This window comes from Chaetodon auriga, chromosome 12 (assembly GCF_051107435.1).
Source record: "Chaetodon auriga isolate fChaAug3 chromosome 12, fChaAug3.hap1, whole genome shotgun sequence".
Lineage (NCBI taxonomy): Eukaryota > Metazoa > Chordata > Actinopteri > Chaetodontiformes > Chaetodontidae > Chaetodon > Chaetodon auriga.
Window position 1 is genome coordinate 18141117 of NC_135085.1, and position 16575 is coordinate 18157691.

The 16575-nt window shown below is 40.6% G+C and overlaps 1 protein-coding gene across 1 annotated transcript in view; it reads left to right on the forward strand.

The window, feature by feature from the left end:
* Positions 1 to 15556, forward strand: part of ghrhra (growth hormone releasing hormone receptor a) — a 28432-nt gene extending 12876 nt beyond the window's left edge. The window contains exons 3-13 of the mRNA XM_076745219.1: positions 25 to 132; positions 2998 to 3098; positions 3757 to 3854; positions 4376 to 4508; positions 5943 to 6096; positions 8510 to 8570; positions 8686 to 8755; positions 9916 to 10010; positions 13135 to 13264; positions 13855 to 13896; positions 14116 to 15556. Of these exons, the coding sequence (XP_076601334.1) occupies positions 25 to 132; positions 2998 to 3098; positions 3757 to 3854; positions 4376 to 4508; positions 5943 to 6096; positions 8510 to 8570; positions 8686 to 8755; positions 9916 to 10010; positions 13135 to 13264; positions 13855 to 13896; positions 14116 to 14262 (1139 nt within the window). The 3' untranslated portion in view covers positions 14263 to 15556. The remainder of the gene's footprint in view (positions 1 to 24; positions 133 to 2997; positions 3099 to 3756; positions 3855 to 4375; positions 4509 to 5942; positions 6097 to 8509; positions 8571 to 8685; positions 8756 to 9915; positions 10011 to 13134; positions 13265 to 13854; positions 13897 to 14115) is intronic.
* Positions 15557 to 16575: the final 1019 nt, after the last annotated feature.

A 16575-nucleotide genomic window follows, 5' to 3' on the forward strand; every position in this document is an offset into this window, starting at 1 on the left:
CTCCGTCTCTCTCTGTGCCTGCAGGGTGTCAAACAGAGTGGGACGACATCGGATGCTGGCTGAGAGCTGAAGTCGGGCAGGTGGTCAACGTGTCCTGCTCTGAGGTCTTCCAGCATTTCTCCAGCAATCAAGGTTGCGTTCCATGTTAATCCCAGTCTTAACAAACACAGTAGAGAATACCTCAAGTCCTGTATTCTAATCAAAAGTGTAGTTGAAATACACATGGTAATGTAGAAGTCAAATTATCTGCTGGTGCACTGTCGCTCCACTACTAACTTTATTTATCTGTTCTGTATAATCTGCAGCACTAATGCCGGCTAGAGTCACCCTGATGAAGGAGCACATGATGAATTATTCATGTTTGTTTGTTGGCAAGAATATATAATATGCTCTGGGAAGTTTCTGGCAGGAGACTTGACGTTAAACCTCGTCTGCAGGCTTCATACGTCACAGTCTGACATCCTCTCGGGCTGCTGTAGGATTTGTGTTGCCAGAAAGATGCCGATGACAAAAGAGAGACATATTCTGAAGGCTTAATAACATGAGAGTCGTGTTTAAGAGTTTCATATTAAGATTTAATATCCTTTTTTAAAGAGTTACTGAGAGCAAACATACATTTAAGTATATTGGTTTTATTCATTCATTCTCAAATGAATTGCAGTTCAGAATAATGAAGTGTTATGTAATAAGTAATCAATTATTAAATGTTTCATCTGTAAATTAGTGTTTATAGGACAGCTAGTAAATTTTTAAAATATGTGAACCCTTGTCTTCCAATTTAAAGGCACACAGACATAAATAAAAAAAAAAAAAACTGTTTAGCTGTTTGGACTCTGCTGTCAGGACAGGATTTTCATTATAAAAGCTTCATTAAGGGAGATAAGGTCAGGATCATTAGGGAACGACGTCCTGTCCTGCTCACCTTGATGGAAATCGTGGCTCATTACGATCTGAATTGCATATCGCTCAAACAGACCGGAGTCTCTGCTTTCAGCAGTGCGGTCGACCTGTTTGCATTTCTGTTTGTTCAAATGGTCCAGCTCACGCCTGCGTGCGCTTCCAGCGGCAAACACATTTAGATGTACAGTCCCACAAACACAGCAGTGCAGGGAACGAGCCAGCTGACAACCTTCACCCGCCTGACACCCGCTGCTTCCAAATGGACGTTAACCAGGACTAAATGCCAGTGGACTTTAACAAGGACATGAGAGCGTCAAATGTTTTCTGACTGAAAGCACTAATGGAGCGAAATGGTCCAAGAGAGGAAATGTCAGCGAAGCGGCCCAAATGTGCCGATATTCAAGTGCAGCGGAATGACAGCTTTCCTAACAATGTAGCTGCACTATGTAATTTAGAAGTTGAGGCACTTTATAGCGTGATAAAAATAGCCGCTTGTGAAATATTGTACATAGTACACAATATATTGTGTACCATGGTCTGGGTGGAGACTCAGGTCTGATTGACTGCAGGGTGTCCATCAGTGCATCCCTGTTTGTCTGTCAGTGGTTTTAAATTAACATGCTGGCTGCATGGTATCAGCCTGTATCTAAGATGAGTAATCATAGCAACAAGAACGTCAAAGCTTAGGTTTAGAATTCATGCAGCATGCTAACAAGCTAACACGTAATTACAACACTGAGTGACTTCAACATTTCTTTTAACTGGTTTGGAGAATGACCGCGATGCAGCTGAAGACAGAAAAGGGCACAAGGAGTTATCGCTGGAGAATGAAATCTTATGCGCAACAATGAGCGTTGTCCCTCTGAACGACACAGGATGGCGAGTGTAACACACAAGCTGCAGGAAGCACACTTCCCCTCTGAACTTACTCATGCTTTATATCACAAAGCGGCCATCTCACATCCCATTCACTATTCAGCTCACGACCTCAGGCTGTAACCGACAGCGCGCATTTCCACTGTTCATGAAAATCTCCATATTGATTTGAGGACAGTGACCTTAAACATACTGTCAAGTTAAATTTTGTGTTTGTCAACTGCACACAATGTAACTGACTTTAAATCTGCTTTGCATAACGTTAGCTTTCAGCCTGATAGCTGAGCCAAAGAACTCTATGAACGGACTAGAAATATCTCCCATTGCCAAGGCGTATCAATGTTCATCCTATTTACTGGAGTAAATGGTAAATGGACTGTATTTATATTGTGCTTTTCTAGTATGACAACCGCTCAAAGCCCTCTTAACAACACAACCTTGGATTCACCCATTCATTCATACGATGGTGGCAAGGCCACCTGCTCATTTTGAGCATTCACACACTGATGGCACAGCATCAGGATTCAGTGTCTTGCTCAACTGCCTTTTACACGTAGGCTGCTGAGGATAGAGGGACCAGGGGCCAAACCACTGACCTTCTGATAAGTGGACGTCGTCTACGTCCTGAGCCACACTGAGTAGTGAGCAGTGTCTACATTGTCTAAGAAATTTATGGATGGTAATGATTGCTCCAGGTATTAGTCAAACCCTCAGGTGTTACCAGGGATGGCTTGTGAAAAAACCATGAAAATATAATTGAAGGTTCTTTATTGTTTTCTTGGTTTAAGCAGCAGAATGCCCTTCGAAGTGTCCATAATCAGGAATTAATGACCTCCCCATCGTCCATTAATTCTTAATAATGGACACCTGGTTGGACACTATCACATATGCAAAGTAATTAGTAAGTACAGCTGCCAATCAAACACTTCAATAAACATGCAAACATCACTATGAAAATATTATACTGTCTAAAGTAGAAAAGCCTCCTCTAATATCTCATAAGAAATCCCACATTAGACTTCGTTGTTCTGAGTCAGTCGGCTGAAAGAGAACAGGCTTGTCTGCTGAACAAACATTTCCAATAACCCAGAAACCTTTTAGGATCTCGGGGACTCAACTTGTTGAGCTTCTAAGCAGGTTGTATGATGTCTTGGGAAAATGTTTGTGATGGTTGAAACACTTGAAACCAGTCTGAATTCCTGCTGTCTGCTCCCCGATCAGGGTTTGTTTACAGGAACTGCACCGCTGATGGTTGGTCAGAAATGTATCCGCCCTACGAGGAGGCCTGTGCTTTCAGTGATGACAGCGAGCCTGAATCGGAGGTATACAGACATGTCGTTGTAGTCGTGCCAATCAGTTAAGTGTTTTCATATTGTTTCTCCTTCCTCTTCATTCTTCCTCCCCTGCTGCTTCCTCTTCAGTTCAGACACATTTGTAGGTTCAGTGCAGTTGCCACTTTTCCCAGGAAACATCAAAAACCCATCATTTTTGCTGGTAAGGTTTGAATCTGTGGAGGGTAAATAAAAAAATCTTACATTTTTCTTGAAACTGTCTACGCTCAGTCTGCCTGCTATAGTCCCTCCATCTGGTTCGGGTCTTTGTGAAGCCCCCAGCAGCCATAGCTGGAGGCATTATGTTTTCCGTCTGTCCCATTTGCATGAAGGCAATATCTCAGGAACACCTTGAGGGATATTCTTCAAATTTGGCTCGAATGCAGCAACAGCCACGTTTGAAGCATTGCAGTCGACCACAAGCTCACAGCACAATTAGTCAAAGGTTGAAGTGAATTTTGATGTTTTGGTTTAACTGTAGCGAACTCTTCATCAGTTTCCCACGTCCAAAGTATTATTTACTGATTAAAGTGATGACAGCACACCTGTGTTTCAGACTTGTGTGACGTTTCACTCATCAAGCCGCTTCCCATTTTTCCATTTGATGTTTCCTCTTGCTCTCTTTTTCTGTCTGTTTCTCTCTCTCCAGACGAGCTACCTCTCCATGTTCAGACAGGTTTACACTGTGGGCTATGCCACCTCGCTCATCTCCCTCATTACAGCCATAGTGGTGTTTACGGCCTTCAGGTAAGACCAGGACTGCACATACTGGCCTAGATACACAGAGGGTCATAAAGGGACAACAGAAAGGATGCTCACTCACCCAACATTTATGGAGTGAAGAGGCCTGACTGGGGTGTTTAAAGAGGTGGTGAGCAAGATTGGAAAAGAGATTTTAAAGACAAGTATGTAAAGCTGTAACATGTGTGACACAGATAGATATATCCGGATATTCAGATGATTGACAGCTCTCCAGCAAAGCTTCTGTTATAAACAGAGGCTTGTGGATCAACTTAAACATGCAAATTCATGCAGTTGTTCTTCTGATTGTCTAATGAATCACTGATTTACATACGAAACATATTGTACGGACTTATTCATGAAGCATAAATGCCCATGAATCTCTTCAGTGGATAATACTCTATACTATACAGTAGTTTTACAGTAGGGTTGAAAAGTTGAAGAGCACTGTTTGTGTGTGTGTGTGTGTGTGTGTGTGTGTGTGTGGGTGTGTTGTCCTCCTTCCCGTCTGTTTTTGCTCCTTTCAGAAAGTTCCGCTGCACCAGAAACTACATCCACATCAACCTGTTCTCCTCCTTCGTCCTGAGGGCCAGCGCCGTTTTCATTAAAGACACGGTGCTGTTTGCTGATGAGACCCTGGACCACTGCTCCGTGTCCACGGTGAGCACGCTAATCAGCCGACAATGTTCCCATCATGAAGCAGATTCCCACAGCTGCTGTGTGATTGAATTAACAACGGACAGGGACAGGAAATAGGAGTGAAAGAGGGGAAGACATGTGGCAAACCGACGAAGGGCGCCGTCATTTCTCAGCATAATGCTTTCATTAGTCGACAATGAAAGGTTTTAGCAACAGCTAAAGTTTAAACACGTTAAAAAACAGCAGGAATGTTTCATTTTTGATGCTGTGGATGAAGTGAAATGATAAAACTTGTTTTTGTAGATGCGGGTATGGTGGAAAGTAATAGATTTTCACCTTTTACAAGTTTCATTTTTTATTTTTTTACTCTAAATTTAAGTTTGCTTTAAATCATTACAGACTTTCCAAATTCTGTTTATCATTAGATATCATTACTGCTTTTGCGCTGCCATAGTTCTCCCTAATCAAACAGATTCAAAAGGTTTAGAAAACAGTCTTAGCAATGATATAATTAATATAGAAATGGAAAAATATTTGCAATCCATAATCAACACAGGCTGTTTATACACATTATTTCACAATGTGGTGAAAATTGCTTTTTAAGAAAAATATTATGTATAATGAATCAATAATCGACCAAGTAATCCCACCAGATTATCTCTTCACATGTATTTTCTGTATTTATTCTTGTACATATACAAAAGATTTTCAAGCATTCAGGCTTTTGTATGACGGAATTTGTTTGTGTAAAAAGAATCACAGAAATTGAGGAAAACGCTTTAGGAGTTGCATGCTTGTCAAAAACTTTTATTTCCTTTTGCAGACACACTGTAGCAATTACACCTTTTCAAATCCTTCACCACAGACTCTCAAGTCATGAACTACAAAGAAAAGCTCTTTGTGTGCTACAGCTGCTGCAGTGATGCAGGATGAGGCGCATTCATGCACTTGAGAGGAAATGTGAAGACAAAGAGCAGCTTTGCATTTCACTGCCGTCCACTGAGAACCACGTCTGGGATGAGAAAATTCTCCTGCATCTTCAGCTACACAAACTATTTAAAAACACATCTGAGAAAAAACATTGTCACAAATGTGAAGATGACATGTTAGCTCAGGAAAAAAGTTGAAAAGTTTTAGAAATACACGACTTTCACAAAACAGTCGAGAAAAGTGAATATGATGCCATTTCAGGATGTAAACATCAGAGTCACAGTGAATAAAACATCAAATAAATACAAAAAAACTGTTTTATGTTCACAACAGAATGGAGTTTGAAAGGGATGCATCAGGATATCTCTAACATCTCTGCTGCTGCACAGAAAGAATTTAAAATATCAAAACTACTGAAATCTCTACGTCTCATCTTCATTGATTCCGGAGAAAAAGTTCTGAATGAGTCATCTGGATCTGGATCGGCTCGCTGTTCATCGCTTTGCTTTGTTGTGTCCTCTCTAGACGGCCTGCAAGTCAGCCGTGGCTTTCTTCCAGTTCAGCATCTTGGCCAATTACTTCTGGCTGCTGGTGGAGGGCATGTATCTGCAGACCCTGCTGGCCCTGACCTTCGTCTCTCAGCGGAAATACTTCTGGTGGTACATCCTGATTGGATGGGGTGAGTAGGGATGACTGACGACATCGTGTGAGGATGGCAAGCCTCTCTCCCAGTCGAGAATTATGGAAGCTGCTTTGGAAACTGACTTAGTGAAAGTTTTGACAGCATTTTGGCACAAATTGAGGAGGCTCGTTGTTCAGGAATGCTCAGCCTTGACATCATATATGGGGGAAAAGGTCAGTAAATTTGAGTAAAATACAGGTTTTGATTGTCCCGCGCAAAAACGCAGCAAGAAGCACAGACATGGGGGATGATTTCTAAATCACACAGGGTCCTGTGGTTACACCAGTCCTGTGTGAATACGGCATTAAGATCTGCTCGGACAGAAAGCAAAACAAATTTATGCCTCGTGTCATTGACACAGATCTGACTGCTGGACTGTTTGCATTTATTTGCCCCAAACAGTGAATGAACTTGACTGTCGGGGAGTGTTTCTGTGTGTTTGTGTTGAGCTCAGCCTCTGACTGAACTCAAACACACCAGAAACTCTGGTTCCTTCTGTTATTTCCCCCCAGTCGCTCATTTTTCCTTGCGTGTCTGCACCTTCATGAAGTAGATTCATAAGGCCCCTGGATACGCTCAACAAACAGTTTCGGCTCACACAGATGCTTCTTTGCGTCGGTTTGCATCGCCTCATTATTTCTGAACCTGGTGTTTGTGGCGGTGTTATATCACAGCACATTGAATGATATTGGGAGGTTTTCCTGTTATATTCTATACCTCTTCTTAATACAAAATATATTCACATTTGGGCTTGAAATCTATTTACAGACCACAATTCAGTCCCCAAAAACAGGGCAGTATTTGATTTACACATCAGCAGTGCCTGAGCAGTGACTGCGGCTGCGCTTCTCTTGTTTCCTCGACTCTCCCTTTGTTTTCTCCCTGATCTCCCTGAGCTCTCAGCCGATGTTTTAAGTGCTTTCCCTCTGTGTTATCCAGTGCTCCTCAGTCAACTGATTTTCATAGTATTCCCATCCCATTGTCTTTTTTGTTCCGTGTTTGCTGTATATATTCCTGTTTAAGCCTGAGCTCTCAAGTGCTTCTGGTGAAGCTCTACATCCTTTCACAATGTTACTGTATAATTAAGCAACTACAGGCTGAGGAGTCACCCACCAGTTCTGTTTAGTGCAGCACTGAAGGTGAGAAACAGCAGCGTCCTTGCGTTGATGTCGTGGAGACAGAGGCTGAATTCTGAGGTTCTTAGTTCCTGAAGCTTTCTAGGGGCTGCACTGCGCTTTTTATTCTCCAGTCTGCTTATTGTGAGAGTCGAAATGACCTTGTAATGCTCGGCCAGTGCTGAGACAAGTCAGACGGTCACCGGAGCATTTGCTATAATGAGAGAGATGGAACTTATGGGGGGATGTGGTCAAGTGTAGCTGCAGCACAGATGCTTAAATCCCCCTCTGTCCATCTGAGCAGACCCTTGAATGAAACCTTCTGTGGATAATGTGTGATCCCCTGACTTTTCATCAAGTGCCACCATGAGGAAGGCATTTTTGTTTTATAGTGAAAAGTCTGGATGGATGGTCATGAAATATATTTCAATGTTGTCCAAGGATGACAAGTTATCCTGATAACTTTGGTCATCCTGTGACTTTTCATCTGGCACCATTACGGTTTATGGCTAAGTAGCTGCAGGCTAACATGCTAAGCTAATAGGTTGAACATGGTAAACATAGTAGCTTAGCATTAATAAAGTAAAAAAGAAGTACAGCCTCACTGAGCTGCCAGCATCGCTGTAAACTGTTGATTCTTGTTTTCAGACAGGGTTTAGACAACACCTATTGTACTGTAGCTGCTGATGAAGATGGATGATGAAGGAAGGAAGGAAACTGCGCATTTCTAACACACATGATATTTGGAGCATCATCCTTTTGGCATAATCAATACTTTCAAATGACTAGTAAAGGCAAATACACATTGTACATAAGTTCAACTGCCAGTGGTTAAAGTTACTGTGATACACGACATTCAAAACACATTCAAGCCTGATTTAAAGATAAAATTTTGCACTTGTTGCTACCGAAAATCTGCACCTCTGTTTCCTGAGGATCTGTGTTGTTGCAGCCCTGTGTGTGTGTGTGTGTGTGTGTGGGTGTGTGTGTGTGTGTGTGGTGCTCACTCAATATCCAGAGTGGCTCTGATGTGTCTTATCAGCTTCTTTCCGGTTTGTTCCATCTTGCTTTCTGTCCTGTTTACTGCTTTTATCCTGCGTCTGTTTCTTCCTCTGGCATGGAGATACAAGGGGGAGACAGATTAGTTTGATACACAGAGTGAGCACAATGTTTAACATGTCTAACATGTTCATAAAATATGCAGTAAACATGTGTTGGGGCTTGTGTCGTTCAGATTAATTTTACTTGACAGTAACTCAACGCATTAATAATTAATCTCTGCTCTTATGCTGCAGGGCTCCCATCCACAGTTCTTATACTTTGGGTGTTGACCAGATTCTTCTATGATGACAGAGGGTACGATATATCAAAACATTGTGCTACTGCATGTTAAACAGCATCATTAGTTGCAATTCATTGATTTGAGCCTAACATCACATTAATGCTGAATTTAATCTGCCTTTAATTGCAGTTGCTGGGATGACACAGACAATGTTGGTATTTGGTGGATAATTAAAGGACCGATAACAGCCTCCCTGCTGGTGAGTGCCCAGCCACTAATGTTTGCTAAGCTCCTGCCCCCCTTATTTAGCTATCTCTGTCAAACTTTCCATTCCAGCGCTCCACATATGTAGCTTACAATGATAAGAGTGGATGATTTAATATCAAAAATCATAGTTTTCGAATTTTTGAACCAAAGGCACCCTCATTTAACTTGACTGCCACTGTTAGCTTGCCAGCTAATTAAGCTAACGCTAGCTCCATGAGTTGGTTGAAAACTTCTCCAGCTGACTTTTTCAAGTCCCTAGGTGACTTGTTTTGAAAAAAGATCCTTGTAAAAGGGGTCCTGCAAAAAGTTGGCACCCACACGGTTGATGATCCAGTTAGTCCGAGTGTTGAAGTATGATTGAAGTCTGAGAATGCATTTTTCATTGTCATTATCGTGTTTAGATGCTTAACATACAAGGACAAGCACGGCAGAGGTGAAATGCGTTCTATTGCTCATGAATAAATAAATAAATTAAACAGCATTTCATCTTTAGCATCAGGAGAAAAGGCTTTTTACGTAATTTGTTAAACAAGTTTGGCTGAGGATGCCGCAGCCTGTAAACTTCCCCAAATCCAATAAAGAGCAGGACAGAGCCGCTAATGTTACTCAGACTGTAGCATCCAGAACACAGTGAGCAAATACTACACAGTGGATGTGCTGTAGTTTCTAATGCAACCTGTAACCTCAAAAAATACAATGTTGATTAACTAGCTAGCTAATGAGACACTCCATGGCCTTGAAAGCACCACTGTAGGTAGTAAACTAGTTAGCCAGGCATGCCAATGGCTGCTGTTTACTTTAGAGCAGACAAACACACTGTTTAATCAACTTCTTCCAATATAGCTCTGCTGTTTAAGGTTTTGGAAAAGGTAAATAAAAAGACGCCACCTTCCGAATGTTTTTTTTTGTCGCAATGTATTTCTCATACAGCCTTGTGAACACTGAAAATCACTGTTTTGGTGAGGAGTTCAGCCAATGGTCAACTGCTAACATCCCTTTGATTCATAAATACACAATTTAACACAACCAGTATTAGAGTTTGGTTTGTCAGAGTGGGATTGTGGCAGGTTTAAATAGATTTCTATGCATTAAGATATTGTATATTTGATGTTTGGGTAGTTGTTCATATATGTTTGCATGTATCTCTGCCAGGTCAACATAGTCATCTTCATCAATGTGATCCGGATACTGGTTCAAAAGCTTAAATCTTCAGCCATGGCTGGGAACAATGACACTGGACATTTTATGTGAGTCACAACTTTCTAACACAGCTCAGACTTTTACCTCAAAAGTATCCCTCATTAAAAAACAACTTGCATCAGAGAATTTACCTTCTAAATGGTTACACAGTTAGATTTGGTGGAAACGTCACTCTTCTTTGAAGAGAATCCGCGCAGCAGAAAGGATATGAACATCATATCTCATTAAAATCAGCAATACCAAAAGCTCCAGCACAATAGAAAGGTAAGAATAGTTTGGGATGATGGAGGGAGCAGCATCGGCATATGGTCTCGGCAAGAGTGTGTATCAGCTTCCATGAAACTCGTGAGAAGTGTCAGGCTATAAAGGCTGCCATGTACAGCTGATAATAAGATTTGATGTTACCTCCCAGCAGGTAGTCAGACCAGCTGAGGAATGGACCGCTGATTGTGAGGGATGAAAGAAGCAGCTGATGCCAGTCGGCTAATGCAAGCGCGACTTCAGAGCTCTGCCTGAAAGTGACTGCTTCATATGTGACGTTCATTCTAGTTCACCTCCAGTTCTCTCTGGCATTTCAATATTTAGGAACTAAGAGGGTTTTAATACACGGCCTGTTAAAGAAATAATGAAGAAGGAATAATTCATCGTGTACTCTAGATAATGGTTTCTGTATTAAAGGATTAAGTTATTATAGGGAGTTTACAGTGGTGGAGACCTGGAGTGATTAATATGGCATAATACCACTTCCTGATGAATCATATTACACATTTTTTGTATGTGGTTATTTTAGAGTATGGCAGCAGCATTGAGATTAAAAAGTCAGTCAAGACATTTCAGGCAAAGCACAGGTGTAAATAATGATGTGATGGTTGACATGGCATACTGGGACACTTCAACAGAACAGAGCCATTGTTAACATTATCAGTAACACCTGTGCTTTACCTACTGTGGCAGAATGTCTGCTATGAAAAAGGTCTATTGGCTGGTTTTCCATGACATTTAATCCAGGCATTTAAGATAAACTAAGCTTGGCAATAATATGCATCAACATTCATGCCGGTAAAGATTATTTGATTTACTTTGGCATTTACTTATGACAGAATACTTTAAATAGCTTCGGGTGCACATTGTGTTTGAGTGTTAATTAGGAAATGTAAGCATGCTAATCTACGATGCTAAACATGGTAAACATTATTTGGTACACAGCAGCATGAAAGCATTGTCACTGTGAGCATATTAGCATTATGGATGCTGGTTAACATGCTGGTGTTAGCTTTTAGCTAATAGAGCTGTGCCTCAGGTGAGGTGACAGAAGGTAAAAAAACATGGAGAACAGAAGGATCGGCTTACTTGCCAGATGAAGTACGTAACAGATCTTCATTAGGGCAAATGACATTTGCTTGCTCTGGAGGTGTAGAGGCTCCTTTTGTCCATACAATACACTTGGAAAGTTAAGCCTTTTAAGTGCTTCTTTAAAACTATGAAGCGGTTATCCAGTGTTGAGGTAAAACTGCTCAGTGAAAAATTTTGGAACTGGATGGCAGTTCCTTTGAAGGGTTTTCTATGAACAGGGAAAGGAGAGCGAATTGATGAAATCCCTTGATAAAACGCTGAACTCTTCTTCTCAGTTTAAGAGAGAAAGTGCTGCGTCTATGAGTCTGCTCTGGGAGCCCAGAAATCCTGCTTTACCAGAATGAATCCCTCCTTGCTTTTGACATTTGGGTGGTGCAGATTCCAGCTCAGCTGAATTAATTTAGAATGAGAGCAGCACGTAAAAATAGCACCGGATACCAGAAATAGATGTCTCCTCCATCACCATGCGACAGGATTGTTCCAGGATTGTTCCACTAGTTCAATGAAGGTTTCACACTTTCAGAAGCTTCATCTCTGTCTTATGAACTCCAATCTGATTCAGACGGATCTGTGATGTTAGCACAAAGGCATAAATCCCAGGTGTGACAAAAGACAAACACAATCCTATTATGTGCTTTAAAATAATCTGATGGGGTTTTTTTTATCTTTATCTTTAATCTTTCAGCAGCTGAGGCAGTGATGCGTCTTATCATAGTGATTATTTTAGTTATTTAGAGGATTCAGGTGACTATTGTCATGTCTTACAAAGCTTTGAATCTGACAGAATCATGAGAGAACAAGACAATGTGCAGATGTCCCTGCTGGGGTTAGACAAGCTGCTGTTTATTGATCTGTCATATATTATGTTTTGATATAGCTGTGATCTGGAACACATGAGAAAAAGCAGAGTGAGAGTGTGAATCAGTTGTGATTTTGTGATTTTTTTGGTATGTATCACCGAGGTGGAGTTATTTTTTCCAAACCACATGACAGCAGACTGCTGCAACAACATAATGTCACCACAATCAAATAACATTTACACGATATTTAGACATCATTGATTTGAACTCAGCTTTGAGCACAATGCGTCAGGGTTTTGTATTTTGACATTTAAATCTATTCCACTGATAGGCCTGATGACGGTGTTGTTTTATAGGTCAGTTTGATTAATAAAGATCTGATATCAACCACATCCGGTCTACCTGATGAAACTTGGCAGAATTATGCATTTTGCTGTTGGAGTCTGGCATTTAAAGCTAAAACCCTGATTAGATTGTGAATGTTTCAAACTTTGAAAGGCCAAAATTAACTCTACATTTTCTGATTTTCTTACTTTAACACTGCTGGATACTTGCCGTCGAGGTAACTTTAAATATTAACAAGCAAAGTAGAAAAAGTTACTATTTATCAAGAATTTAACATTCATTCAGCTTATTTGTTTCCACAGGACTGTGGCTGTGGCAATCAGATTTAACTGACACTGGCCTGAAAACATGAGTAAACTGTCTTTGCTCTGCAAACTAACATTTCGATATAAAGTTGCTAAATTCTGACTGATGCATGGGTCCACACACTGCAAAATACTAAGAAAGAGCACAAATTAAACAAACAAAACACAGAAATCTCTCAGTGAAACAGCCCTAACTGTTCTAATTCTGGCAAGTGCTCTTGTAGGACCCATCACTCAGACTAAGAAGCTAAGAAAAAGTGTTTTCAGGGCCTCTAATACGGATTAGCACAAGGTTCTGCCTTCACATTACCTGGACTGATGTCTAGTCTTTCTTCTTCTTTGATTCCTCTGTTATTTGTGTCCCTCAGGAGGCTGGCTAAATCCACCTTGTTCCTCATCCCTCTGTTCGGGATGCACTACACAGTGTTTGCCTTCCTGCCTGAGAACACTGGTGTGGCAGCCAGACTGTACATCGAGCTTGGGCTGGGATCCTTTCAGGTATAAAAGAGAAGTCTAGATTCAAAACCACATTGAGACAGATCACAAAAAGCTACAAAAGATTAATTATTTACAGCAGCATCCTATCAAGGTAGGCTTTTTTCACAGCAGACATTTTGACTTGTCATTATGGGAAAGAGCACAGCTGTCAACAATCACATTAACGATGGATCTGTTCTGGTCATTGTCCCAGTAAGACCTTCACTAATTTGATCATTTGCACCTGCTTTGAAACTTGTAACATGTCAAAATGAAAAAAGCCGATTGAAATTCTTTTAAATCCCTGTATTAAAGGGTTGACAGTAGAGAGATGACAGGAAATGAAGGGAGGGAGTGATGAAGAATGACCAGGGTTTAACCTGGGGAGTTTCACCTTATGATTTGCTCTACCTTTAAAGGAATTTAAAACAGGTTGGCAATATTTAGATATTCATGACTTACTAAAATTTGAATAAGACGAGAGTCTGTCTGAGAAATACCCAACCCACCTGAAAGCTATGCCTACAATCAGCATTTCAGGTAGTTATTTAAAACATGTGAGATTAGAGAATTAAGATTGTAAAACAGTCACCATGTCTCTTGTGTTGCAGGGTTTTGTGGTGGCACTGCTTTACTGTTTCATGAATGGAGAGGTAAGTGAGTGGGTTAGGGTTAAGAGTTAAGAGTTAATCCTCAGTGGAGAGAGTCAAAAACAAACTGCTTAAAGCTCTGACATTGGTACTTTTCTACACGTTTTACAGCATGTATTGCTACTTTATCTGCCTTTTCTGATATCACCACTGGGGCAGCGAAGTTGTAAATGTTTAGATTGCACACATTTCTGCCTCCAGTTCAGCTGTGTTTGCCTGCAGGTCCAAGCAGAGCTGCGGAGATGGCTGAGGAAGTGCCACAGTCAAAATCATCTCACCCCAGCCAAGCGAAGCATCACTCAGATCACAATCAGAGCCCACGGAGGGCTCGGGCGGCCTCCCTCTAGCGGCAACATCTCGTCAGTATGATTTTAAGAGACGACCCATGAGAGAGAAGTTGTTGTGAGAATGTCAAGCAAAATATCAGAGACAGTCCTCAAAGCTCAACCTGCAGGTGACATTAATTCAACAACACCTCTGTGAGAAGACCATAATGAACATGGATTAGTGATTGAGATGTTGTGCCAGGATGTATTATGTCATCCTGTTATGAGCCTAATCAGCGTGGTCCTTCTGCTGTGATGGTTGCAACCAAAAAATACTAAAGTAAAGGAACACTGGTGCTTGATTTGCAAGGATGCCATTATGACAGAGTGGAAATATGAGACTGCGGAGACGGAGCTGGTCCAGAGCTTGTCGGAAGATGGTTTCATGTGGTTGTGTTTACAGTTCTGACATGATCACAAAAGTGAGCAAATATTGAGGGATTATATAGAGACAGCTGTGGAAACAATGGATGTTTGAACTTTGCTAAATTATGTGAAATGAGCTTGACTTGCAAATTTGTTTTGTGATGCATTGAACAGAAGCAGTGACGCTATTTCAGTGCAGGCTGAAAATACGTTCAGGACTGATCTGAACCGAGTGTGCTTCTGTGCATCAATCCACCTGCTGCTAGAGAGAAATTTTAAATCATGAAGATCGAGCCTGGTCTCATTCCCGGGGACATTTTGTCATGCTCCTCGGCCTCTCATACACAAGGTAGTATGAGATGCACTGGGGTTTCAACTGTAGGCCCATCTGCAGCTATATTCATAATATAATATCAGCAAGGTGACATAGTATAAAGAGCAAGAAAGTCTTATATTTGCCATGGATGGGTTTACATTTGAGTTCGCTGAAAGTCCGGTGTGTCTCATACAGATGCTGGAGGGCACTTTGTGTGTCTGTATATGATGCTGAGGGGCGTTGCAAAGCATCGGTACTTGATGGTTTGAGAATGAGCACCAGTTGGGAGATTCAGAGGGACCTGAATGAATGTATTTAATGTTGTGTGTTTGCCTGTGTGTGTGTGTGTGAAGCTTCCACATATTGGTACGTCATGTCTGAAAAGACATTCTTATTTGGAGGAGCCGTCTGCTTTGATGAGCCATCTTTGAAACACAGTATTTGTGAATATTTAAAGCTTGTTCTTCTGTCATTTTTATGTTGTTGCCAAATGTGATAATCCAAAATTTTTTGGTACATTTGTTGCTCTACAGGAAATAACAAATTGATACGAAACACAGCACCAGACTTTACATAGTAAAATGGCCAAAGTGGGGGCCACGGGCCAAAGTTAACCCACCATTAAGTTCAATTTGGCTCGTCAGATGTTTCTAGCAAACAAAAAAAGAAATAAATGAATGGTTAAACATAAATTATAAATCACTGTTTATGCTGTTTATTTTAGGTAAAAATGCTCTTTCAGTGTGTAGAATTCCTATCATAAATTATTCTTCATAATCTGAGCAGCAAGCAGAGTGACACTTTGCGTAGGAAGTGAGTCAATTAAGGGAACTGGGGATCCGAGCACCATTTTGCATCTTAACAAGGCAATACGATACAATGCAATCCAAATAATAGGTGCATTTCAATCAAAACAGTGACAGTGTCTTAAGATACATAATGTGTTTATATCCAGTGTTTTTAAAGCTCAACATTTCACTCGTGCAGGTTCCTCACATTTTGATGATGGTGTTTGAGAAAAATTCCAAACACTGCGAAATTAGTTTTTAATTTTTTATAGACCATGAATAATCCACTGTACTGTATCATTAAGCACTTTGACTGTCATTGTCAGTAGACATTATGATTTAATGTTGCACTTTATTTTATATTGAATATGTTATATTTCCATTGTTGTTCTTGTGGATCTAGTGATGGCTGGCCTGTGTAGGGGAAACAGTAATAAATGAAACTTCTGTTGTTTGAGAAGTATTACCTGCTCTGTTTTTGTGTTTGATCATTGTTTAGGCCTTTTAATTAGTAATGAATTTCATCATTGTATGATAAGCTTGATTTCCAGATAATGGGATTGAGGCAAAAATATTGTTCATGATCTGTTTGTATGTACCTTGATTTGGATTTTTGGGTGCTCAAAACTAAACATGAGGGAAGAGAAACAATGGCTGGATGGGGCAGCTGAGTGAAATAAACACACTGTCCACTAAATACAATTTACCACAGATAGATTTAATCTTCAAATTTACACAACCTTGGACATGAATGTTGGACACCAAAACGCATTTTACACGTAACACACTGCCACAGGTAAAACGTAATATGTATGAGCGTTCATAGATATTCTTTTGACATTTAAGTTACTTATATGCTCATGAATGCTTGTCATTACATACACAT